The sequence below is a fragment of the Haliotis rubra genome, unplaced genomic scaffold (assembly GCF_003918875.1).
Source record: "Haliotis rubra isolate DU_JTF1 unplaced genomic scaffold, ASM391887v1 Scf76, whole genome shotgun sequence".
Classification (NCBI taxonomy): Eukaryota; Metazoa; Mollusca; class Gastropoda; order Lepetellida; family Haliotidae; genus Haliotis; species Haliotis rubra.
In genome coordinates, this window is record NW_025767479.1 from 1,880,298 (window position 1) to 1,905,739 (window position 25,442).

Here is a 25,442-nt window from a genome sequence, read left to right on the forward strand (position 1 = left end):
ATGCTTGACATTGTAGAATGTAGTGCCTCGGCTCATGTTGATATCGTGTTTGACATTGTAGAATGTAGTACCTCGGCTCATGTTGATGTCGTGTTTGACATTGTAGAATGTAGTGCCTCGACTCATGTTGATATCGTGTTTGACATTATAGAATGCAGTACCTCATCTCTAGCCGATATCGTGTTCCTTCTGGACACGTCCGGGAGTGTGGGACCAACGGATTTTGCCATGGAAGTGTCCTTTCTGTGCAACTTCGTCCAAGGTTTTTCTGTGGGTCCCTCCGCAGTGCAGTTTGGTGTGCTCCTCTTCTCCTCGGGTGTCTTAAATCAATTCAGCCTTTATCGATACGACAACCGTGCTGATCTTGTTCAGGTACAGTTGTACTCATTTTAATATGGATACTTCATGTTATTGCGGGAAGGTGGGGTAGCCCAGTGGTTAAAGCGGTCGCTCGACATGCCGAAGACCCGGGTTCGATTTCCCATATGGGTAAAATGTGTGAAGTCCATTTCTGGTGTCCCCCGCCATGGTATTGCTGGAATATTGCTAAAAGCGGAGAAAAAATAAACTCACTCACGCATGCTGGTGCTCTTAACCCGGATGTATTCATACATTTTTCTTTCTGATTATAGACCATTTGGGTCGTTGAGAAATGTTGGTTCATTGCACATCTTTGAACCATGATTTTGTAATTTGTACGATCATTGTCTCAACTGTTAACTCACTCACTGATAAGTGAGTCAATTTCATTGTACGATTATTAAACGAAGTCAAATTATGAGTTAAAAGATTAGTTACATGCACTTTAGTTGAATAGATCGATGCTCATGGTGTCAATTACTCGCTCGTCTGGTTTAGGCATCTAGTTTTTTTAAGAAGTAGTAAATGCATATAGATATGTTGCCTTTAATAGTTACTCACCAACTCCTAAAATGCCAATCAAACAGTTCACCGTTATATAACTGGAGTATAGCTGGGTGTGGCGTTAAACAATAAATGACTGTTACCAACAGATGAACAACTTGACGGCCATTTGTTGACGAGCAAACCTGCAAGAGCTCGTCCAGGCTCGTCACTCAAGGCTATCATTATTTAACACGTCACAATTTAATTCTGAACACCAAAAGTCCAGAAACTCTCCGCACTGTGGCCACTTTCTGACAAAGGATTTGAAAAAAATAAACGTCATGCAGTTATGAATATATGATAATAATGAAAAAATGATAAACTCGCTCGAAATCATGTTTTTGAGGTTGTAAGTGAATGAATGTATGTTTATAAGTATCATGAGAAAAACATTAAATATTTGGACTTAATTCGACTAATGTATAGGGGTTTTAAACATGCTCAAATGCATATTTTTTTTATATTTCAGAGGTTGTAATTGAATGAAGGTATGGCCGAAAACAATTTGGCCCATGGGCGAGAATATTTACTTTTGCTCAAAAAGATGTTTTTTAATGTTTTGGAGGTTGTAAATGAATGAAAGTATGTTTATAAACATCATGACAAAAAATTAAATCATTTGGACTTAATTCGACTAATTTAGAGCTTCATTAAAAATGCTCAAAATACATGGGTTTTTGATATTTAAGAGGTTGTAATTGAAAGAAAGTATGTTAATAAGTTAATAATTGGCATAAAAAGGAAAACGGTTCCGTGTGAGATCATACTAATTTTAGGAAATTGAGTGAGAGTTCATTGAAAATGACCATTGCAGGTAATACATATTCAGTTTATCTGTTGTTTTGAAGGCAATTCAATCTTTGAGATACCGCGGCGGTGAAACGAACACAGCAAGTGCGCTCACCTTCGTCCGAGAAAACAGCTTTCTACCCATTAATGGAGGTCGCCCAGGAGCTACCCAAGTCCTCATCGTCATCACAGACGGTCAGTCCGCGAACAGGGCTAACACAGCCTCTGAAGCAAATCTGTTGCACCAAAATGGCATCAAGGTCATTTCTATTGGCGTTGGAAGCGGTGTTAACATGGAGGAACTCCGAGCAATAGCATCAAACAACGGCTTGGTATTCACAGCTGCTAGCTTCAGTGCTTTGGAAATTGTCAAAGACGAAATCCAGAACACAACGTGTAAGTTAAAAATCCCCTTCTCCTCATATAGACATCCCGGGTATTGTTCTGGACATCTGCACACCTCACCCAGAGATATACTGGATGTGCACATGGATGTGGGGAGTGCGTGTGTGTTTGTGTGTCCTGGGGGAGGAGTTTGTTCGAGGTCGCAGTGGCAGAGGTTTTGGATGTAGTCTCTGGATGAATGTCTGCAGACTTTTTACTGGCTAGGCAAAGTTGTTTTTCCATAACCAATGCTTGTCGTAAGAAAAGACTAAAGGGATCGGGTGGTCAGTCTCGCTGAGTTAGTTGAAACGTGTCATCGTATCCCAATTGAGTAGATAGATGCTCATGCTGTTGATCACTGGATTGTCTAGTCCAGATTGCCGATATTATAGCTGGAATATTGCTGAGTGGGGCGTTTAACGGCAAACAATCTGTCAAAGTAATGGTTTTAACCCGTATTGAATATCATCGAAACCACTCCGAGATTTTCTTGTTACTCAGTGAAAGACAGAGATGTCATATCGTAACATGAAGAAGCGATTGTACAACTCTCGATGTATCATTGAGCCAGTTTGGTCATTTTTGTCTACATATTTTGAATCCATGGTTGCTATTATTCATTCCATGTGTACCGTTATGTCTTTTTGTTCCAGGTACGGAAATCGGACCAGATGGTAAGTCAGTTTTCGTTTTATTCAGGGTCAGTATATATTCATGAATTCAGATTAAAGTTTGTTCCCCAGAACCATGTGGTGATGGTGGTAAGTCAGTTTATCTTTTGTTCAAGGTCAGTTTATGTTCATCAATTCAGATTGAGTGACTGAGTGAGTTAAGTTTCACGCCTCTGGACCAGACAATCCAGTGTTGAACAGTATGATCAGGAGACTTCATGAAGTTTCAAAGCAGAATCTGTTTTCGTTGCTACTATTGATATTTCATTTCCCCCAGAGCCATGTGGTGAAGCTGCACTGCCAACAGTAACTGGCCGAATGCTGAATGCCCCCATTGCTGGGTTGTGTGAGTGGCCCTGGATGGTGTCTGTACGGCTAGGGCCTGGGAACATCCCTGCTCACAGGTGTACAGGGGTTCTGATCGGGAAGAGGAAGGTGATCACAACCGCCTCTTGTGCGTCAAGGTACAGGCACAAACACAGAAATCACACAATTCAATGTCTGATCACATTACAATCGTTTGGGTAAAAGCATTGCCTTTACTAACATAATGTAAATAGAGGATGTTGAATTTTAATGCTATCGACTGACATTAGACAGTTGTCATTTTCACGCTGCCACTCGCACGCAAATATCAACGTTCCCAATTAAGTCAGTCGATGAGATGATGTTTGACGTGAAAACACATGTTCTCCTTGTCATGTGTTTTCTCACACGAGTGTCACTGATGACAAAGTGTTATTTCACCCAAGTAACACTGTGATAAAACTTGCATTACGTCACAAAATGCAGAATCAAATGTCAATAATATGTATGTATATTCCAAAAAATTATTTTTGGGAATAACTTACGACTGCACACTTGTCGATTATTCGTCGTTTTTACGAATGCTGTTAGCATCCATTTGGTTCAATATCAACAAATTAATAAGAAACCACATCGAAACAGAATTGGTCATGTCAGGCAGTTGACAGTGTTGGGAAACTTATCTCATTCCCAGGTACACCCCACACAGTGTTATTGTTGGTGAGAACAACCTGCTGTTGGAGAATGAAGCCTTGAATGCAAACAACTTTGAAGTTGTTGTTAAGATCAACAAAACTGTCATCCATCCACAGCATGCAGGCAATGGTAATACAAGATCACTTACTAGTCTCCATTGACTATATAGCTCATTACCTTATGGGTATCGTGGTCCCTTGTGTTATAGCCTATTATCTTATGGGTATCGAGGTTCCTCATGTTTATAGCTCATTACCTTTTAAGTATCGTGGTTCTTCGTGTTTATAGCTCATTATCTTATGGGTATCGTGATACTTTGTGTTTATAGCTTATTATCTTATGGGTATCGAGGTTCCTCGTGTTTATAGCTTATTATCTTATGGGTATCGAGGTTCCTCGTGTTTATAGCTCATTATCATATGGGTATCGTGATTCCTTGTGTTTATAGCTAATTATCTTATGGGTATCGAGGTCTCTTGCGTTTATAGCTCATTATCTTATGGATATCGAGGTCTCTGGTATTTATAGCCCATTACCTTGTGGGTGTCGAGGTCCCTTGCATTTATAGCTCATTAGCGTGTGGGTACATATGTTCCTTGTGTTATAGCTCATTACCTCATCCTGATATTAATGTGTCAGCCACGAGATACTGTTCAAAGAGCAGTTCGACATACCACAGTCACTTAACAAACCTTTCCATTGTTGTAGGTTACGACATTGCTGTTCTTCATCTTGAGGAAGACGTTGTCTTCAACAGATGTGTCCTCCCCGCCTGTCTTCCTGGACCACGTGACAGCTCATGTGGAGACTCCACCTTGTGGACATGTTCCTTTGCTGGTTGGGGAATCTACAGCGGTGCGTCAACTTTTTTCACGAAGCTAAAAATATGGATATTTTTCTACTCTTGTTTAACGCCAGGGACAGACGTATGCCAGTAAATATTTAAGTTAATGTCTACCTGTAAATAATGGAATCTGGAATAAGCAGATATTACAGTCCTTGACCTTGGGTTACAATGACGCGCTATCAACCAACTCAAGCCTGGACACAGTTTTAAAGCCGCCACTTAAAGTACATATTAATGATGATCAGATCTAACTAGGTGAGTGAGTGAATGAGATAAGTTTTACGCCACACTCAGCAATATTCCAGCTCTATGGCGGCGGTCTGTAAATAATCGAGTCTGGACCAGACAATCCAGTGATCAACAGCATGAGCATCGATCTGCGCAATTGCTCTGTCTTGGATATTTGAAATGTTATTCCAGGAACAGGTTGCGTTACACAAGCATATACTTCCTTAAAAATGCCATTCACATTCTAACGTTCCACCTGTGAAGTTACAACTGATATTCTGCTTGTCGAGTGGTGTGACTCGGTGACTGTGTTGCAGCATGCCACTGCATCACAACGACGTTGATCGATGCTTATGATATTAGTCACTGGAATTTCCTATCCAGACCGCCGCCACACAGCTGGAATATTTTTGAATGTGGCGTTAAACAACCAGCAAACATTTCTATTGATGTATCTTAGATCCCTGTTCTCGTACCAGTTCTATGTATTGTATGCTGATTTCAGATGTGACATTGTCTCTCTCCCGCCGACTGCGAGAGACCAGGGGAAAGTATCTAAACCCTTCGGTTTGTGACGCCGTCTACTCACAGACAAGAGGGCGCAGCCCGCCTGGAAACACTGTCTGCCTAGTACCACATAACCCCTCACAAGCGCCTTGTGAGGTATGACTTGCCAAGCGGAATTATTGTCCGTCAATTCATCGTACTTACCTGCTGGATTATCACTTTCATTCATAGCACTGAATAACCTTTTACCTTGAACCAATTAAATACTTAAGCAATATAAGCTTGTCCAAAGTTTCGACTTACACTAAGTTTATGGATCTAGGCTCACGTCACTTGATTGTCTGATCCAGACTCGATAGTTGACAGTCTAACAGAGGGGTCTGTTGTGATTTGAAACCTCTAGTGATTGGTGATAGTCGTGTATGTTCCAAGAGCATGCTGTATAAAGAACATCGTATATTTAGTAATTACAGGATGGCTATTTCACTTTGAAGACCTTACTTTTCAGGGCGACGAAGGGGGCATGGTCAGATGTCTGGTACAAGACAAATGGATTTTTCAGTCCCTCATTAACTACCCCAGCTGCACCGACAGTTTCCCCTCCCTCGGTGTCGACCTGAGAGACCCAGACATCCTCAACTTTATCAGAAGTAACTGATCAAGCCAACCTGCTTTCCCTGCATTTCATGAAATAAACAGATTCGCTACATAGTTCCGCCTTGTTTATTGCATTCATTGAGATATGTGTTTGTTTGTTTACTTGTTTCATGCAACACTTAGTAATACACCGGATCTATCACGGTTGTCTTTCATGCATGGAGTGTGGACCAGACAATCTAGTGACTGATACATGAGCATCGACCTACGCTACTGAGATACCATGACAACAATCAACCAAGGCAGCAAGCCTGACCCCCTGATCCCAACAAACAGGGTTTTCTGCAAGTTTAATGCTACAACAGCTTAATGCTTCGCAGTCAGGTAAACATATTTAGAATGTTAGTGGTACCCATCGTAAGAAGGTCATGTCTACGCATTATTTGATACAATAATGGGCGTTTACAACAATTGAATAATTATTATGCACTTGCATTATCAATACAGAAACGGTATGATTCCGGTTTGCATTTTGTCCCAAGCTGCCTATGATTGCCGTACGAATCGTCTTATTAGAACTAGCGAGCTTTCCTTGTTAGAATTATCAACAATATATTCTTGTTGTATTTAATCAATTCCAGATATTAAACAAAACCCAATGTCTGTCTTGAGCATTGGTATTTTGTTTGAAAGGAAATGAACACTGATCAAATTAAAAGTGAGTGAGTGAGTGATGTTTTACGCCACTTTTAGCGATATTCACGCAATATCACGACAGGAGACTTCAAACATTGTATACAGGTTTTCTCGTGACGTGCATACCCATATGGAACAAAGTATTTCGCTAGTGGATAAATCTGACTTATGGACGCCATGTCCGTGCACTAAAACAGGATTAGGCATTATAGTCTATTAAGATGCATTTGGCGCACCCTCCACAGTAGCACGATGATATGGGGTCACTTTTTTTATTTCACAAGGACTAGCCATCAGTAGGCTACTGGAGCTTGTTAACTACCGCGTACCGCGAAGCTGATGGCGCCTATAAGTTTTGATTAAGATGTACATAAAGTTTATTGAAACATTCCTAAAAATGTGAACTATCGTTTCAACCTTGAGGTAGTACTCTGGAACAAAATATACATAATATATATACACATACATATGATACAAAACGTTATAAAATGCTGCTATGTTGAAAGAAGTCGTCAGAATAATGCAAACTATAGGTCCAAAACACAACCACGATACCAATATACAATACATTACCATCGAATGGCAATTTGATGCTTGTTTTATTTCAAGCCACCATGAAACATGAGACTATTGTTTCCTTGGCAGTTTAGTTTTCAGAACGTGACATGCCTGTTTTAAGCCAAACGAGTCAGTTACATGCACCTCTGTAAATGTGTTCAATGAAGACGACATTCATCAGAAGATCTCTTCAGTTGTCTCAGTGACAATCACATGATGAATGATGCATGTCCATAGATATACAGTTTAACCGTACTGTCAGCGTATCGGTGAAAGGGAGACAATATGACGCCGTCTATCTATATAAATTGCACGCATAATGATTTCAAGTTTGCTTCGCGCAAACATCGAGGGTCATGACTAAGAATCATGACAGTTTAAACAAAGACCATTACTTGTTGAATTGCCTCCACATTGGCAACGAGGCCAGGTCTCTCCTCTTTGAACCCACACCATGGTGTCCATTCCCTCTGTGTGACATACAACCTCCTGACGATACCTCCAGCCCTGCAGCCGTCACACTACACGTACATACAGATACAGTGTCACGGCCGTACATTCAGTCTTGTGAGGAGGACGTCTTAGAAACATGACGCTAATATTGTAGAACACTTCCTTCAGTCAACAGTCTTTCTGCCTGATCTGCGAGCAGTGTAATTATGTTTTACACACTCATCACATGCATCACCATTTAATATCATTTTGATGCTTGTTTCATACTAAACCACCATTAAACATAGGGCTATTGTTTCCTCAGCCGTTTAGTTTTCAGTACGTGACATGCTTGTTTTAAGACCAGCGAGTTTTATGCATCGCTATAAATGTATTTGGTAAAGCTGACAAGCATCAGAACATGTCTCCAGTTGTTTCAGTGACAATCATCAGAACATATCTCCAGTTGTATCAGTGACAATGTGGAATGATGCATGTTCAATAATATAAGGTTTTACTGATGGGAGAGACAACTTGACAATACAAAGTCGCCTATTTATATAAATTACTCTTGAAATGAAACGGTCATTATTAAGAACCAGTTGTTTTTGACACATTAAATTCCCCGTCGCTAGCAAGTATATCCTCCCATGAGGTCAGGTCTCCACACTTCGAACCCAAGCATCAGAACATGTCTTCACCTGTTGCAGTGACAATCATCACAGCATGTCTTCAGTTATTTTAGTAACAACCATCAGAACACGTCTTCAGTTGTTTCAGTGACAATCATCAGAACACGTCTCCAGTTATTTCAGTGACAATCATCAGAACACGTATCCAGTGTTTCAGTGACAATCATCAGAACACGTCTCCACTTGTTTCAGTGACAATCATCAGAACACGTCTCCACTTGTTTCAGTGACAATCAACAGAACACGCCTCCGGTTGTTTCAGTGACAATAATCAGAATACGTCTTCACCTGTTGCAGTGACAATCAACAGAACACGTCTTTAGTTGTTTCAGTGTCAATCAACAGAACACGTCTTCACCTGTTGCAGTGACAACCATCAGAACACGTCTTTAGTTGTTTCAGTGACAACCATCAGAACACGTTTTCAGTTGTTTCAGTGACAATTAACATAACACGTTTTAAATTGTTTCAATGACAATGATGCGTGGAATGATGCATGTTCAAAAATACAAGGTTTTACTGATGGGAGAGACAACTTGACAATAAATAGTCGACTATTTATATAAATTACTCTTGAAATGAAACGGTTCTTACTAAGAATCAGTTGGTTTTGACATTTTAAATTCCCTCCACGCTAGCAAGTATATCCTCCCATGAGGTCAGGTCTCTCTACTGCGAACCCACACCATGGTGTCCATTCCCTGACGATACCTCCCGCCCTGCAGCCGTCACACTACACGTACATACAGATACAGTGTCACGGCCGTACATTCATTCTTGTGAGGAGGACGTCTTAGAAACATGATGCTAATATTGTACAACACTAAGTCTTCCTTCAGTCAACAGCCTTTGTGACTGACCCCTGAACACTGTAAATATGCGTATACACACGTACTTTAGGTTCTTACTGTATGAATTCAACTCTGTCATCTTCCACCCTATATTCTGTGTCAGTGGCCATGATGGTTGTGTACTCAGTTTGACTTCAGGTTAAGATGTTTCACATTGATCAGTTGCTGTCCAATAGCCATTTTTCTTTTATCGTCCTTACCATCCCAGGTTGTAATAAACCCGTGGAACTGCTTAGTCACTGTCATAGTCATGTCTATATTTAAAGATGCATCGTGACAAGACGGTAGGACAAGAGGGACGACTTAAGATTGCCCTATATTTCGATATGTGTTGTGACGTTTGAGGCACAATCTTTTTACGAAGATTTAAGAAGGAAGTGACAACATTGGAGACCTGGTAAAAAATTCTAAACTTATTATTTTTGTGTTTTTAATAATTGCACAGTGTATTTCACCATATCTTCCAAACTTCAGGGGTGGGGAGGGGGGTGGGGGAGGGAGGGAGATGTCCAGATTTAACACAACAGTAACGAATATGATGCATTATCTTACCTCACACATAAATGTGGCTTTCTGATTGGCTGAGCTCTCATCTATTATTTTCAATGTACCCCGCTTACAAGCGAGTAACATTTCAATGTAGCCCGCCGTCAATCAACTTTTGTACTTCGTGGTAGTAATTCTTTATCTCGAATAACATTGAATCACGTACGATGTACGGAAATTACCGATGTTTTGCGAATGCAAATTTGATGGAAGGGAGATAACTCTAAATCTGTTTTTCTTGTCAGCAAGTTCTAGCGATGGCTACAAAAAGATTTGTATTCGTGCTTCAAACAATTAATGTCGATTTATATTTGATTCCTCTGTAGGGTGATGAAGGTGGAATGGTGGCTTGTGCTGAAAGAGGAAGGTGGATTCTGGAGTCCCTTATCAACGTGCCCAGCTGTCAAGACACGTATCCCACTTTAGGCGTCGATCTGCGCGCTCCCACAATCATCAACTTCATAAACTCAAACTGAAACATTGCCCTATACAAGAGGAACCATATGCTAATCAGCGCCGAAGCTGCACCTTATATATGTATATACTTGGTCATGTAATAAATATATCGAATGAAAAAATGTGTTCCAGTTGTAAGTAAGTTCTCACTTACACAATAACCCATATACAGTAAAATGAACTGGACAATACCAAATCGCGTGCTGCTATGGGATTGGTAAAACATGTTGAGTGACTGTATAGCGGGCAATTCACTGACAATGGCAGTATTAAAACGGTTGTTTATCGTGTTACAGAACTGCCTCGATATTCAAATCTTAGACATATCTCACACGCAGGCACGCGAGATCGGACACACGCACATATATATTATGTGCGCGCACCTACACATTCACAACACGAGCTTGAAGCAGCTTGCCCTGCGGACTATGACGTCACTATTATTTTCTCTGCCGTGCTAAACGCCTCATTTCGGCCTCATTGTGCTCTCCAGTAATGCTGTTTAACTCTTTACACTTAACATTGCAACTTTTTACAAAATGAAACATTAATAGAATTATTACTGACTGTTCTGTTAAGCAAAACACGTTCACAGACACATATACACACGGTGCCTACATGAATGTGTGTGTGATGACATACAAAGATTTAATAACATAAGTGCTAAATCTATGAGTGATTCGGATTTTACGTTCTCCTGAACAGCAACTGACGTACAGATATAACGAACTCAAAGTGACCGCTAAGTTTAGTTCGTACTCACCGTAGTAAATTAAACACATTTCGAGTATAATATAGACCAAGAGGACAGGTAAAAAAAGCTAAATTCGTTATATCCTTCAGTTCGTGTATTCGTAATAAACGGAGTTCACAATGTATCATGAAACGTAGAAAGTTTAGTTCCGGGTTTTAACATGCCACCCATCCTTTTAACCCACAAGTGCATGTGTCTGGGGATTTAATGTAACCAAGAATTCCCTTGGTAAGTTATTTATGCTCCTTGTGGCGTCCTAGGGGCCTACACATAATACCTAGTGTGCATGTCTTTGTTTGCGTATAACATGCGCATAACCACTTAGGTGGGGGGTGTGGGAGGCGGGAAGGGGTCAACAACATGCTTTGCAAAATACCAATTCAGAAGAGCAAATTGTTAGTGCCAGATGGTAGACTGGTAAATTGACGAGAAAGTTTAGTTGATTTGAATGTCAGCGCCTTGAGCATGTACTAATTGCGTGGATATGTGCGTTATATAAATATCCTATAATAATATATTAATGTAATAATCGGTGACTACAAGTTAACCCAACCGTTATGTACATGTTGATGTAATTTATCCGATATGGCAGACAGTGTTCACCATCTATTCAAATAGCTACGCTCTAGACATTTAAAAACGTTTTCATTTTCGTCAAACCTTCCATTTCAAATAAGACCATACCAATTGGCGAGGCATTCCAGCGGGACAATGTCTTGCATGTGTGGTTAATTTCCACACAACCTGCGGTGGGGTAGCCTAGTGGTTAAAGAGTTCGCTCGTTACCCCGAAAACCCGGATTCGATTCCCTACATGGGTACAATGTGTGAAGCCCATTTCTGGTGTCCCTCGCCGTGATATTGCTGGAATATTTGGAATATTGCTAAAAGCGGCGTAAAACCACACCCACTCCTCACTCATTTCCACTAAAAAAATACAACCATTGTACTGTTGTAAGGCAGTATTCTTAAATGATGATGTAATCGTATTACACTGTTTGTAGAATGGGTCTGTTTCGGAAGCCTGACTGATGTTTCAGGGAGAACACTATTACCACTTGCCACATTTATTACCACTGCTATCATATTACAATTGCAATTTTTCTGCCACTGAATTATGTAGCTTCACTCTATTGCGTCATTGTAGTTATTTTGCAGTACTTTCGATTGATTTGTAAACCTAGTTAATTAAACAAGTATATAATATAAATAAAATTTGAATTATTTAGTGTATTGATTTCATCATAGATGTGCTGTTTCAGTTTAGTTTGAAAATCGACACAAAACAGTGCCTATTGATATGTTTAAGGTATGGAGTTCGCACTCCCATATTTATAGGTGGTTACGATATCCACTTTGTCCTACGTCAATACCAGGGATTACCGATGGTCCGCCAATAGACGCTGTAGGGTTACACAAAATCACTTCAAATACGATTGACTGAAACAATTATTATTCAAATGAAAATCTTTGAGTGAGTGAAGTATATCTCTCTCGCAATCGCATACCACCCAACGTGTATATTTTGTAGAATCGAAAGTAAACATTGAAGTGAGTGAAGTAAAATCTTTGAGTGAGTGAAATAAATCTCTTTCGTAATCGCATACCTCCCAACATGTATATTTTGTAGAATCGAAAGTAAACATTGAAGGTTTGCACTGATTTAAAATATGGTGGACCCACAAAAAATCGCTCTTTTGATCTGAGTGAAATGAGTGACGATATGAAACAACGATAATAGACTTGAAACAAACCATAGTTCTGTCATGATGAGGACGACGACGATGATGGAACACTGCACATCATTAAACATTGATTATACACTGAAAATGTGCACCTGGAAACTGCCAAGAAAGCCCCAGTGTCATCTCAGTTCACATCATGTGCACCTGCAAATGGAGACTCACCTGCAAATGGAGACAAGTAGCCAAATCAAGAGAGCTTGTACAGGCTTACGTGCATGAATTTCACAAACAGACACCCTCTAGATGCAACCAACAATGTCTTGTTTGCCAGGCCAATCCGCGTAATTAAATGAAAATTTACTCAGCAATGTTTGTATGATGAATAAAGAAGATTAGATTCTCATGTTGAAAAAAATATATATTCACTTTTGATAAGATTTTGTCACTGATAAATGGAGAGGTTGTTATATTGACAACGTTCCAACACTGTTTACAAAGACTCTGTACACAGGCATCTCATTGCTTACATAGTTGACTTAAGGAGTGGAAAAGGTGTTTATAATTCCAAAGACGAAAACAAGATATCATGTATGGTTTGAATACTTGAATGTGATGTTCTGACGTACAACGAAACTCATTACAATACGACTTTTTACTGGAGTACAATATCCCCCTTGTGTAAAGATGTGGAAAAAAACTCCCTTCACAAGTGGTTGCTTCTGATCCAACTCTAAGGAACTTTGACCAATCAAATTGAAGGATGCTGGTGAATTAGTAATTTACTTTTTAACAACGATCCGCCATATTTTCTTTACAATGTCGATTCGGAAATTTCAAACTACAAAAACTACACGAAACCCATTAGCTCTACAAGTTGTAGAAAATATCCACAAAACGTGCTTCACTTCCTTGTACCAAGAAATTAAAAACCCCTACACTGATTGGCTTTATAAACGGTGAGGCGAACCCAGAAGGGTTAGTCAGATCATTGGGTATCGTTCCGATAACGATCTGATTACAACGTGATTGCAAGAGTCGAATAGCTGTCCGGTGCAGTATGATAGGTGCCCTGTTCATCCTGGCGCTGATGCCCGTGTCGGCAATCGGACAAGTTACAACTGGTAAGTTCTGGTGAGACAACGGTTTTAAAATAATGTTCTCCCTAAATGAAACCTGTAGAAACAAATACTAGAATATGGTTAAAAAATCCAGTTTGGGATTTTTGGTCAGTGGTATTATTTTGCTCAAAGTGTATTTGAGGCATTATCGATAAAAACTGTCATAAGTATTCAAATAATTGAGAAATCAAGACCTGATATTCAAATGGTTTCTTTGTACGGGATCTAACATACCAAATATAATTGCTCCAGGTGCATGTAGTTTTCTACAACGACTCAGCGAAATGTATAAAATAATGATCACCTCCCAGGTGCCTATGCATTGATTACTACGTCTTACCTCTGACATGCTCTACAACCTTGATCTGACAGGTAGAAATAATAAAGAATGAGAACATTTGTATGGAAATACAACTTGCCTATTCTGTATAAGAGTTGTCAAGCAAGTGGCATTAGAATCTATGTCGAAACGGCGCCTATACAGAATAAAGAAGTTGTGTATCCATAAAAATTGTCCTCATTCTTCATCTCCTCAACTTCTGTAATGCCAATCTAAGAAGGCAGAAATAGTATTTGATATTGTAAAAAATCAATACTTTAACTCTTCTTAATAGCATGTTTGCATTTGCAGAATGAATTACTGATATCGTGTTTGACATTGTAGCATGCAGTACCAAAACTCCTGTTTATGCATCATGTTTGACACTACAGAATGGAGAACCTCGGCTGATGATTATCTCGCGTACGATATTGTAGAATACGGTATTTTAGTTGATAATAGTAATGTTGTAAAATACAGTAAATTGGTTGTGTTTGAATACTGAATATTGTAGAACACAATTTCCCGTCCAGTGCTGATATCATGTTTGGCATTGTAGAATGGAGCACTTTGCCTCATGTTGATATCGTGTTTGACATTGTAGAATGTAGTACCTCGGCTCGTGCTGATATCATGTTTGACTTTGTAGAATCGAGTACTTTGGCTCATGCTGATATCATTTTTGGCATTGTAGAATGGAGTTCTTTGACTCATGTTGATATCGTTTTTGACATTGTAGAATGTAGTACCTCGGCTCATGTTGATATCATGCTTGACATTGTAGAATGTAGTGCCTCGGCTCATGTTCATTTCGTAGTGCCTCGGCTGTGTTTGACATTGTAGAATAGTAGTCATGTTGATATCATGCTTGACATTGACATTGTAGAATGTTTGACATTGTAGAATGGAGTACTTTGGCTCATGTTGATATCATGTTTGACATTGTAGAATGTAGTGCCTCGGCTCATGTTGATATCATGCTTGACATTGTAGAATGTAGTACCTCGGCTCATGTTCATTTCGTCTTTGACATTGTAGAATGGAGTACTTTGGCTCATGTTGATATCGTGTTTGACATTATAGAATGCAGTACCTCAGCTCGAGCCGATATCGTGTTCCTTCTGGACACGTCCGGGAGTGTGGGACCAACGGATTTTGCCTTGGAAGTGTCCTTTGTGTCCGACTTCGTCCAAGGTTTTTCTGTGGGTCCCTCCGCAGTGCAGTTTAGTGTGGTCCTCTTCTCCTCAAGTGTCTTAAATCAATTCAGCCTTCATCGATACGACAACCGTGCTGATCTTGTTCAGGTACAGTTATACACATCGGGACGGTGGGGTAGCCTATTGGTTAAAGCGGTCGCTCGACATGCCAAAGACCCGGCTTCGATTTCACATATGGGTAATTATAAAATGTGTGAAGTCCATTTCTGGTGTCCCCAAAAATAAAGTCACTCACGCATGCTGGTGCGCTTAACCCGGATGTATTCATACATCTTTCTTTCTTATTATAGACCTCCATCACTGCAGTGCTTGTTAGAAGAGTCAACGAAATATGATTGGGTCGTTTAGAAATGTTAGTTCATTGCACATTTTTGAACCATGATTTTGTGATTTGTTCGATCATTGACTCAACTGTTAACTCACTCACTGATAAGTGAGTCAATTACACTGTACGATTATTAAACGAAGTCAAATTATGAGTTTAAAAGATATGTTAAACAGACCATGACAATTTATTAAAGGGCCCAAGGCGACGACAGGACAAAACAACAAAATCATCAAATAAACATTAAAGATATGCAGGGCTAAATTCTAAACTGATAACGTTTATGCCTGATACATCCCGTGAGTAACTGGGTTAGAATTGGTCTTCAACAACCCATGCTCGTCGTTAGAGCGGGATCGGGTGGTCAGGTACAGAGTCGTGCAAAAAGTATTCGGACACTTGACGTAATTTCCATAGACTTGCATGCTAATTTAGTGTGGCATAAATATTTTTCGTGAATTTAATTTTTAAAATCCAAGTCAAATGTGCACATTTGTGAGGAATCATCTTAATAATAATAATAATAATAATGCATTTGTTTAAGTACCTAATGTCCAACCAGTGCTGCTCAGTGGCGCTGTGCAGAGAAAGTGGAAAACTAGTAGGTAGCTAGAAAGAGATGAGTTTTTAGTTGGCTCCTAAATGTTTCCAGGGAAGATACTGATCTCAGTTCAACTGGCAGAGTTCCACAAAGCTGGTGCTGCAGCACTGAAAGCTCTGTCTCCCATGGATGTTTTTGTTGCTGGCATTTTCAGGCTGACTCTTTTTTCTGACCTCAAGACACGAGCTGGATGATAAATTTCTATGATGTCTTTGAGGTAAGCTGGTGAATTGATGTCGTAGAGGGTTGAGTAGGTGATGCAAATTATTTTGTACTGTATTCTCCTTACCTACAATCACATAATTTTTGTTTGATTTTCCGTTGCTTATTTATCGAATGGCAACAATTTAATCAACACATGTACGTACAGTGCCGTGAACTCCTTTAACATGGCGGCCTATGGGATTGTGCATTGTGGAACTGTACGTAAGTTGATAAATGTGATGTCATTAGTTAAATAGTGGTCGGAAAAGTTTACTGAAATTATGTGCCCAGAGCAGAGATGATTTCAATTTGCCTGTCAGATTTTACAAAGATCCACCTCAAACTCACTTCATAAATTTATTTATGCTACACTGAAATAACATGTAAGTCTATGGAAATTACGTGAAGTGTCCGAATACATTTTGCACGGGTCTGTACATGCACTTTAGTTGGATAGATTGATGCTCGTGATGACAATTACACGCTCGTTTGGTTTAGGCATCTAGTATTTTAAGAATTAGTAATGCATATATACTAGGCACATAAAGAAACTGTGCATACAAAAATTTAAATCTAAATTTATCAAACCTGTGTAGACACATAAGGATTTAAACTCAGAGATTAGTGACATGTATCCAACATGCATGCACGTGCCACGTTCCGTGACGTCAGTGGGTTCGTCCTTATGACGTGCAATACGTTGTTGCACGTGCATTCCGGGAAAGAGAAACAGAGCAAATGAATGCCACACAATACTGTCACTTTGGAAAGCTCAACCCCTGCCCTTGCGATCGTTCAAAAAATTAAACGGCTATTGAAACGCATAGCATGCCAAGGCTCACGTCTGCACAACGTCATGAGGCCATTGGGATGGTCCGTGGGGGAATGTCTCAACGACAAGTGGCTGCACATTTCCACTGCCACCGGAACACCATTTCTGCACTGGTGAGACGCTACCAGAACACAAATGACGTCATCGATCGGCCACGTTCTGGACGTCCACGTGTAACAACGCCAAGACAGGACAGATGGATAAGGGTGACCCATCTTCGCCACAGGTTTCAGACTGCAGTGATGACTGCCCGAACCATCCCAGGACTTCGCCGTATCCACCCCAACACAGTTCGACAACGTTTACGTCATCACGGGATCAGACCACGACGTCCCGCCATACGGCCTATCCTGACACAACGTCATCGACAAGCTCGCCGAATGTGGTGCCGAAATCATGTCCGCAGACCCTTGTTTTGGTGGAGAAATGTTGTTTTTACAGATGAGTCCAGGTTTAACATTTCCCATAGTGATGACGTCAACGTGCCTATAGACGCGTGGGAGAACGTTATGCACAGGCCTGTGTCTTGGAGAGGAATCGCTTTGGTGGTGGTTCCGTGATGATTTGGGGTGGAATAACAGCACGCCAAAGAACTCCTTTGGTGATTGTTCAGGGCAACTTAACTGGTGTGGGCTACAGGGATCAGATTCTTCGACCTGTGGCAATTCCTTTTCTGCAACGTCATGGCCCTGGGTTAGCATTCCAACAGGACAATGCCCGCCCTCATACGGCAAGGGTTGCTATGGATTTCTTGCAACACCACAACGTTGACTTACTGCCTTGGCCTGCAAATTCACCGGATCTCTCCCCGATAGAGCATGTTTGGGATGAGATGGATCGACGTCTACGCCGTCTTCCTCATCCGCCAGATAACGTCCTTGACCTTGCAACAGAACTTGAGAGAATCTGGCGTGACATCCCACAAGCCTTCCTTGCACGTTTGATAGGCTCTATGCGTCGTCGATGCACTGCTGTTCTCAATGCCGATGGTGGACATACCTGTTCCTGAGCTTGTGACATGGTCGTTTGACCCCTGTCCCGCTTGTGGACTCGTGACGTCATTGTGATTGACTTTTCAATTGAAATTCTCCCGACTTGTTATGGTCTCATGATCCCTCCATTAAAGTTTATATGTACCTTTGACATTGTTATCGTACTTATCAACTGGGATCATATTTTACAATGCACAGTTTCTTTATGTGGCTAGTATAGATATGTTGCCTTTAATAGTCACTCACTAACCCCTAAAATGCCAGTCAAACAGTTCACCATTATACAACTGGAGTATGGCTGGGTGTGGTGCTGTCTAAGTAAACTTAGGCTCAGTATTATTCGTTACACTGCTATACTGAGTCTAACAAAACCTTGTGGAAGGTCGCGTCAGCTAACCTTTTCAATGGACCAATCAGAACACAGCTTACCAATCGCAAAAGCTGACATTCGCACATACCTTTTGAATTTTTATCTCGAAATCGTTTTGTACCCTAACGATTCCGAATGCTATTTTCCGTACGATCGCTTCCGAGTGATGCACATGGAGCACGCCACAACCGTGAGTAAACAGTCGCTGAAAATAGCGTTTTGTCAGTATTCAAGGATGTCAGCTTGCGAAAATATTTTCTAATGATAACCATGTCAACAGAAACCCAAAAGCGTATATTCTGCAGGTCATATATCTGTGTTTTATGCGGGTTTTCATTTGTTGTGAGATCAGTGTTGGCGACCGGGGAAGAGTAAATCCATTTTGTAAGTCCCGCCGAACCCTAAATAGTAGCCGTTGTCTGATTGGTTAAATCTGTTCTGTCGTCTCGCGTTTGACTGGACGGTCATAGGTCGCTCAAAGGTTACCTGACGCGACCTTCCGCAAGGTTTTGTTAGACTCAGTATAACAGTGTAACGAATAATTCTGAGGCTTAGTTTTACTTAGACTGGGGTGTTGCGTTAAACAATAAATGACTGTTACCAACAGATGAAAAACTTGACGGCCATTTGTTGACGAGCAAAACTGCAAGAGCTCGTCCAGGCGTAGTCACTCAAGGCTATCATTATTTAACACGTCACAATTAAATTCTGGACACTTAAAGTCCAGAAACTCTCAGCAAAGGATTTGAAAAAAATAAACGTCATGCAGTTGTCATGAATATATGATAATAATGAAAAAACTGTTTTCTTTTTCGAAAACTCAAAATATTAACTCGCTCGAATTCATGTTTGTGAGGTTGTAAGTTAATGAATGTATCATGAGAAAATTATCATGAAAAAACATTAAATACTTTGGACTTAATTTGACTAATGTAGAGGGTTATTAATATGCTCAAAATGCATGTTTTATTTAATATTTCAGAGGTTGTAATTGAATGTAGGTATAGGCGAAAAAGAATTTGGCCCATGGACGAGAATATTTACTTTTGCTCTAAAAGATGTTTTTTTAATGTTTTGGAGGTTGTAAATGAATGAAAGTATGTTTATAAGTATACTGACAAACACATTAAATCATTTGGACTTAATTCGACAAATTTAGAGAATTATTAAAATTCTCGCCCATGGGTGAAAAACAATTTGGCCCATGGACGAGAATATTTACTTTTGCTCTAAAAGATGTTTTTTTAATGTTTTGGAGGTTGTAAATGAATGAAAGTATGTTTGTAAGTATCATGACAAAAAATTAAATCATTTAGACTTAATTCGACTAATTTAGAGCTCCATTAATAATGCTCAAAATACATGATTTTTATATATATTTAAGAGGTTGTAATTGAATGAAAGTATGTTAATAAGTTAATAATTGGCATAAAAAGGAAAACGGTTTCGTGTGAGATCATACTGATTTTAGGAAATTAAGTGAGAGTTCATTGAAAATGACCATTACAGGTAATACATATTCAGTTTATCTGTTGTTTTGAAGGCAATTCAGTCTGTGAGATACCGCGGCGGTGGAACGAACACAGCAAGTGCGCTCACCTTCGTCCGAGAAAACAGCTTTCTACCCATTAATGGAGGTCGCACCGGAGCTACCCAAGTCCTCATCGTCATCACAGACGGTCAGTCCGCGAACAGGGCTAACACAGCCTCTGAAGCAAATCTGTTGCACCAAGATGGCATCAAGGTCATTTCTATTGGCGTTGGAAGCGGTGTTAACATGGAGGAACTCCGAGCAATAGCATCAAACAACAGCTTGGTATTCACAGCTGCTAACTTCAGTGCTTTGGGAATTGTCAAAGACGAAATCCAGAACACAACGTGTAAGTTAAAAATCCCCTTCTCATATAGACATCCCGGGTATTGTACTGGACATCTGGACACCTCACCCAGAGATATACTGGATGTGCACATGGATGTGGGGAGTGCGTGTGTGTGCTTGTGTGTCCTGGGGAGGAGTTAGTTCGAGGTCGCTGATTCCTACTGTTTGTGGCAGAGGTTTTGGATGTAGTCTCTGGGTGAATGTCTGCAGACTTTTCACTGGCTAGGGAAAGTTGTTTTTCCATAACCAATGCTTGTCGTAAGAAACGACTAAAGGGATCGGGTGGTCAGTCTCGCTGACTTAGTTGAAACGTGTCATCGTATCCCAATTGAGTAGATAGATGCTCATGCTGTTGATCACTGGATTGTCTAGTCCAGATTGCCGCTATTATAGCTGGAATATTGCTGAGTGGGGCGTTTAACAGCAAACAATCTGTCAAAGTAATGGTTTTAACCCGTATTGCATCTCATCGAAACCACTCCGAGATTTTCTTGTTTACTCAGTGAAAGACAGAGATGTCATATCGTAACATGAAAAAGCGATTGTACAACTCTCGATGTATCATTGAGCCAGTTTGGTCATTTGTGTCTACATATTTTGAATCCATGGTTGCTATTATTCATTCCATGTGTACCGTTATGTCTTTTTGTTCCAGGTAAGGAAATCGGAGTAGATGGTAAGTCAGTTTTTGTTTTATTCAGGGCCAGTATTTATTCATGAATTCAGATTGAAGTTTGTTGAAGTTTCATAGCGCGACTTATATTTCGATGTCACTGTTGATAGTTTTGTTCCCCCAGAGCCATGTGGTGAAGGTGGTAAGTCAGTTTATCTTTTGTTCAAGGTCAGTTTATGTTCATCAATTCAGATTGAGTGACTGAGTGAGTTTGGTTTTGCGTCTCTGGACCAGACAATCCAGTGTTGAACAGTATGATCAGGAGACTTGTTGAAGTTTCAAAGCAGACTCTGTTTTCGTTGCTACTATTGATATTTCTTTCCCCAGAGCCATGTGGTGAAGCTGCACTGCCAACAGTAACTGCCCGAATGCTGAATGCCCCCATTGCTGGGTTGTGTGAGTGGCCCTGGATGGTGTCTGTACGGCTAGGGCCTGGGAACATCCCTGCTCACAGGTGTACAGGGGTTCTGATCGGGAAGAGGAAGGTGATCACAACCGCCTCTTGTGCGTCAAGGTACAGGCACAAAAACAGAAATCACGCAATTCAATGTCTGATCACATTACAATCGTTTGGGTAAAAGCATTGCCTTTACTAACATAATGTAAATAGAGGATGTTGAATTTTAATGCTATCGACTGACATTAGACAGTTGTCATTTTCACGCTGCCACTCGCACGCAAATATCAACGTTCCCAATTAAGTCAGTCGATGAGATGATGTTTGACGTGAAAACACATGTTCTCCTTGTCATGTGTTTTCTCACACGAGTGTCACTGATGACAAAGTGTTATTTCACCCAAGTAACACTGTGACAAAACTTGCATTACGTCACAAAATGGAGAATCAAATGTCAATGATTGGTATGTAATATTAATCCAAAACATTAATTTTTGGAATAACTTACGACTGCACACTTGTCGATTATTCGTCGTTTTTACGAATGCTGTTAGCATCCATTTGGTTCAATATCAACAAATTAATAAGAAACCACATCGAAACAGAATTGGTCATGTCAGGCAATTGACAGTGTTGGGAAACTTATCTCATTCCCAGGTACACCCCACACAGTGTTATTGTTGGAGAGAACAACCTGCTGTTGGAGAATGAAGCCTTGAATGCAGACAACTTTGAAGTTGTTGTTAAGATCAACAAAACTGTCATCCATCCACAGCATGCAGGCAATGGTAATACAAGATCACTTACTAGTCTCCATTGACTATATAGCTCATTACCTTATGGGTATCGTGGTTCCTAGTGTTTATAGCTAATTATCGTGGTTCCTATGTTTATAGCTCATTACCTTATAGGTATCGTGGTTCTTCGTGTTTATAGCTCATTATCTTATGGGTATCGTGATACTTTGTGTTTATAGCTTATTATCTTATGGGTATCAAGGTTCCTCGTGTTTATAGCTTATTATCTTATGGGTGTCGTGGTTCCTGATGTTTATAGCTCATTATCTTATGGGTATCGAGGTCTCCTGTGATTATAGCGCATTATCTTATGGATGTCGTGTTTCCTCGTTTTTATAGCTTATTATCTTATGGGTATCGTGGTGCCTCATGTTTATATCTCATTATCATATGGGTATCGAGGTTCCTCATGTTTATAGCTTATTATCTTATGGGTGTCGTGGTTCCTGATGTTTATAGCTAATTATCTTATGGGTATCGTGATTCTTTGTGTTTATAGCCCATTATCTTATGGGTATCGAGGTCTCCTGTGTTTATAGCTCATTATCTTATTGGTATCATGGTACCTTGTGTTTTTAGCTCATTATCTGATGGGTATCGTGACTCTTTGTGTATATAGCTAATTATCGTATGGGTATCGAGGTCTTCTGTGTTTATAGCTTATGATCTTATGGGTATCGAGGTTCCTCGTGTTTATAGCTCATTATCTTATGGGTATCGTGGTTCCTGATGTTTATAGCTCATTATCATATGGGTATCGTGATTTTTGTGTTTATAGCTAATTATCTTATGGGTATCGAGGTCTCTTGCGTTTATAGCTCATTATCGTATGGATATCGTGGTTCCTGGCATTTATAGCTCATTACCTTGTGGGTGTCGAGGTCCCTTGCATTTGTAGCTGATTAGCGTATGGGTATCGGTGTTCCCTGTGTCGATATCTCATTATCGTATGGGTATCGAGGTCCCTTGCGTCCATATCTCATTATCCTATGGGTACATATGTTCCTTGTGTTATAGCTCATTACCTCATCCTGATATTAATGTGTCAGCCACGAGATACTGTTCAAAGAGCAGTTCGACATACCACAGTCACTTAACAAACCTTTCCATTGTTGTAGGTTACGACATTGCTGTTCTTCATCTTGAGGAAGACGTTGTCTTCAACAGATGTGTCCTCCCCGCCTGTCTTCCTGGACCACGTGACAGCTCATGTGGAGACTCCACCTTGGGGACATGTTCCTTTGCTGGTTGGGGAATCTACAGCGGTGCGTCAACTTTTTTCACCAGCTAAAAATATGGATATTTTTCTACTCTTGTTTAACGCCAGGGACAGACGTATGCCAGTAAATATTTAAGTTAATGTCTACCTGTAAATGATAGAATCTGGAATAAGCAGATATTACAGTCCTTGACCTTGGGTTACAATGACGCGCTATCAACCAACTCAAGCCTGGACACAGTTTTAAAGCCGCCACTTAAAGTACATATTAATGATGATCAGATCTAACTAGGTGAGTGAGTGAATGAGATTAGTTTTACGCCGCACTCAGCAATATTCCAGCTATATGGCGGCGGTCTGTAAATAATCGAGTCTGGACCAGACAATCCAGTGATCAACAGCATGAGCATCGATCTGCGCAATTGGAAACCGATGACATGTGTTAACCAAGCCAGCGAGCCTGACCACCCGATCCCGTTAGTCGCCTCTTACGACAAGCATGGGTTACTGAAGGCTCATTCTAACCCGGACCTTCACGGGTCGATCTGACTAGGAATCCCATGGACCAGTCAGATTGATGCGTGGATATTTGAAATGTTATTCCAGGAACAGGTTGCGTTACACAAGCATATACTTCCTTAAAAATGCCATTCACATTCTAACGTTCCACGTGTGAAGTTACAACTGATATTCTGCTTGTCGAGTGGTGTGACTCGGTGACTGTTGCAACATGTCACTGCATCACAACGACGTTGATCGATGCTTATGATATCAATCACTGGAATGTCCTATCCAGACCGCCGCCATATAGCAGGAATATTTCTGAGTGTGGCGTTAAACAACGAGCAAACATTTCTATTGACGTATCTTAGATCCCTGTTCTCGTATCAATTCTATGTATTGTATGCTGATTTCAGATGTGACATTGTCTCTCTCCCGCCGACTGCGAGAGACCAGGGGAAAGTATCTAAACCCTACGGTTTGTGACGCCGTCTACTCACAGACAAGAGGGCGCAGCCCGCCTGGAAACACTGTCTGCCTAGTGCCACATGACCCCTCACAAGCGCCGTGTCAGGTATGACTTGCCAAGCGGAATTATTGTCCGTCAATTCATCGTACTTACCTGCTGGATTATCACTTTCATTCATAGCACTAAATAACCTTTTACCTGGAACCAATTAGTACTTGAGCAATATAAGCTTGTCCAAAGTTTCAACTTACACTAAGTTTATGGATCTAGGCTCACGTCACTTGATTGTCTGATCCAGACTCGATAGTTGACAGTCTAACAGAGGGGTCTGTTGTGATTTGAAACCTCTAGTGATTGGTGATAGTCGTGTATGTTCCAAGCGCATGCTGTATAAAGAACATCGTATATTTAGTAATTACAGGATGGCTATTTCACTTTGAAGACCTTACTTTTCAGGGCGACGAAGGGGGCATGGTCAGATGTCTGGTACAAGACAAATGGATTTTTCAGTCCCTCATTAACTACCCCAGCTGCACCGACAGTTTCCCCTCCCTCGGTGTCGACCTGAGAGACCCAGACATCCTCAACTTTATCAGAAGTAACTGATCAAGCCAACCTGCTTTCCCTGCATTTCATGAAATAAACAGATTCGCTACATAGTTCCGCCTTGTTTATTGCATTCATTGAGATATGTGTTTGTTTGTTTACTTGTTTCATGCAACACTTAGTAATACATCGGATCTATCACGGTTGTCTTTCATGCATGGAGTGTGGACCAGACAATCTAGTGACTGATACATGAGCATCGACCTACGCTACTGAGATACCATGACAACAATCAACCAAGGCAGCAAGCCTGACCCCCTGATCCCAACAAACAGGGTTTTCTGCAAAGTTTAATGCTACAACAGCTTAATGCTTCGCAGTCA

The 25,442-nt window shown here is 40.5% G+C and overlaps 1 protein-coding gene across 1 annotated transcript; it reads left to right on the forward strand.

Moving 5' to 3' along the window:
• On the forward strand, positions 1 to 25,172 carry LOC124260317. Its single transcript, XM_046694596.1, has 17 exons — positions 1 to 372; positions 1,755 to 2,091; positions 2,733 to 2,753; positions 3,028 to 3,214; positions 3,751 to 3,881; positions 4,461 to 4,607; positions 5,333 to 5,490; positions 5,843 to 5,989; positions 13,634 to 13,721; positions 15,121 to 15,341; positions 20,122 to 20,458; positions 21,113 to 21,133; positions 21,458 to 21,644; positions 22,185 to 22,315; positions 23,443 to 23,589; positions 24,461 to 24,618; positions 24,970 to 25,172. The coding sequence occupies exons 1-17, from the start codon at positions 1 to 3 to the stop codon at positions 25,117 to 25,119; spliced, it is 2,940 nt and encodes a 979-aa protein (XP_046550552.1). The 3' UTR covers positions 25,120 to 25,172.
• The last annotated feature ends 270 nt before the right edge of the window (positions 25,173 to 25,442 follow it).

What these genes read in the sequence shown, in the direction of transcription:
- LOC124260317 (XM_046694596.1), top strand. Translation starts at nt 1, where the DNA reads ATGCTTGACATTGTAGAATGTAGTGCCTCGGCTCATGTTGATATCGTG. An exon ending in CCTCACAAGCGCCTTGTGAG is followed by an intron (nt 5,491 to 5,842) that starts GTATGACTTGCC and finishes CTTACTTTTCAG; the next exon opens with GGCGACGAAGGGGGCATGGT. An exon ending in ACCGCCTCTTGTGCGTCAAG is followed by an intron (nt 21,645 to 22,184) that starts GTACAGGCACAA and finishes TCTCATTCCCAG; the next exon opens with GTACACCCCACACAGTGTTA.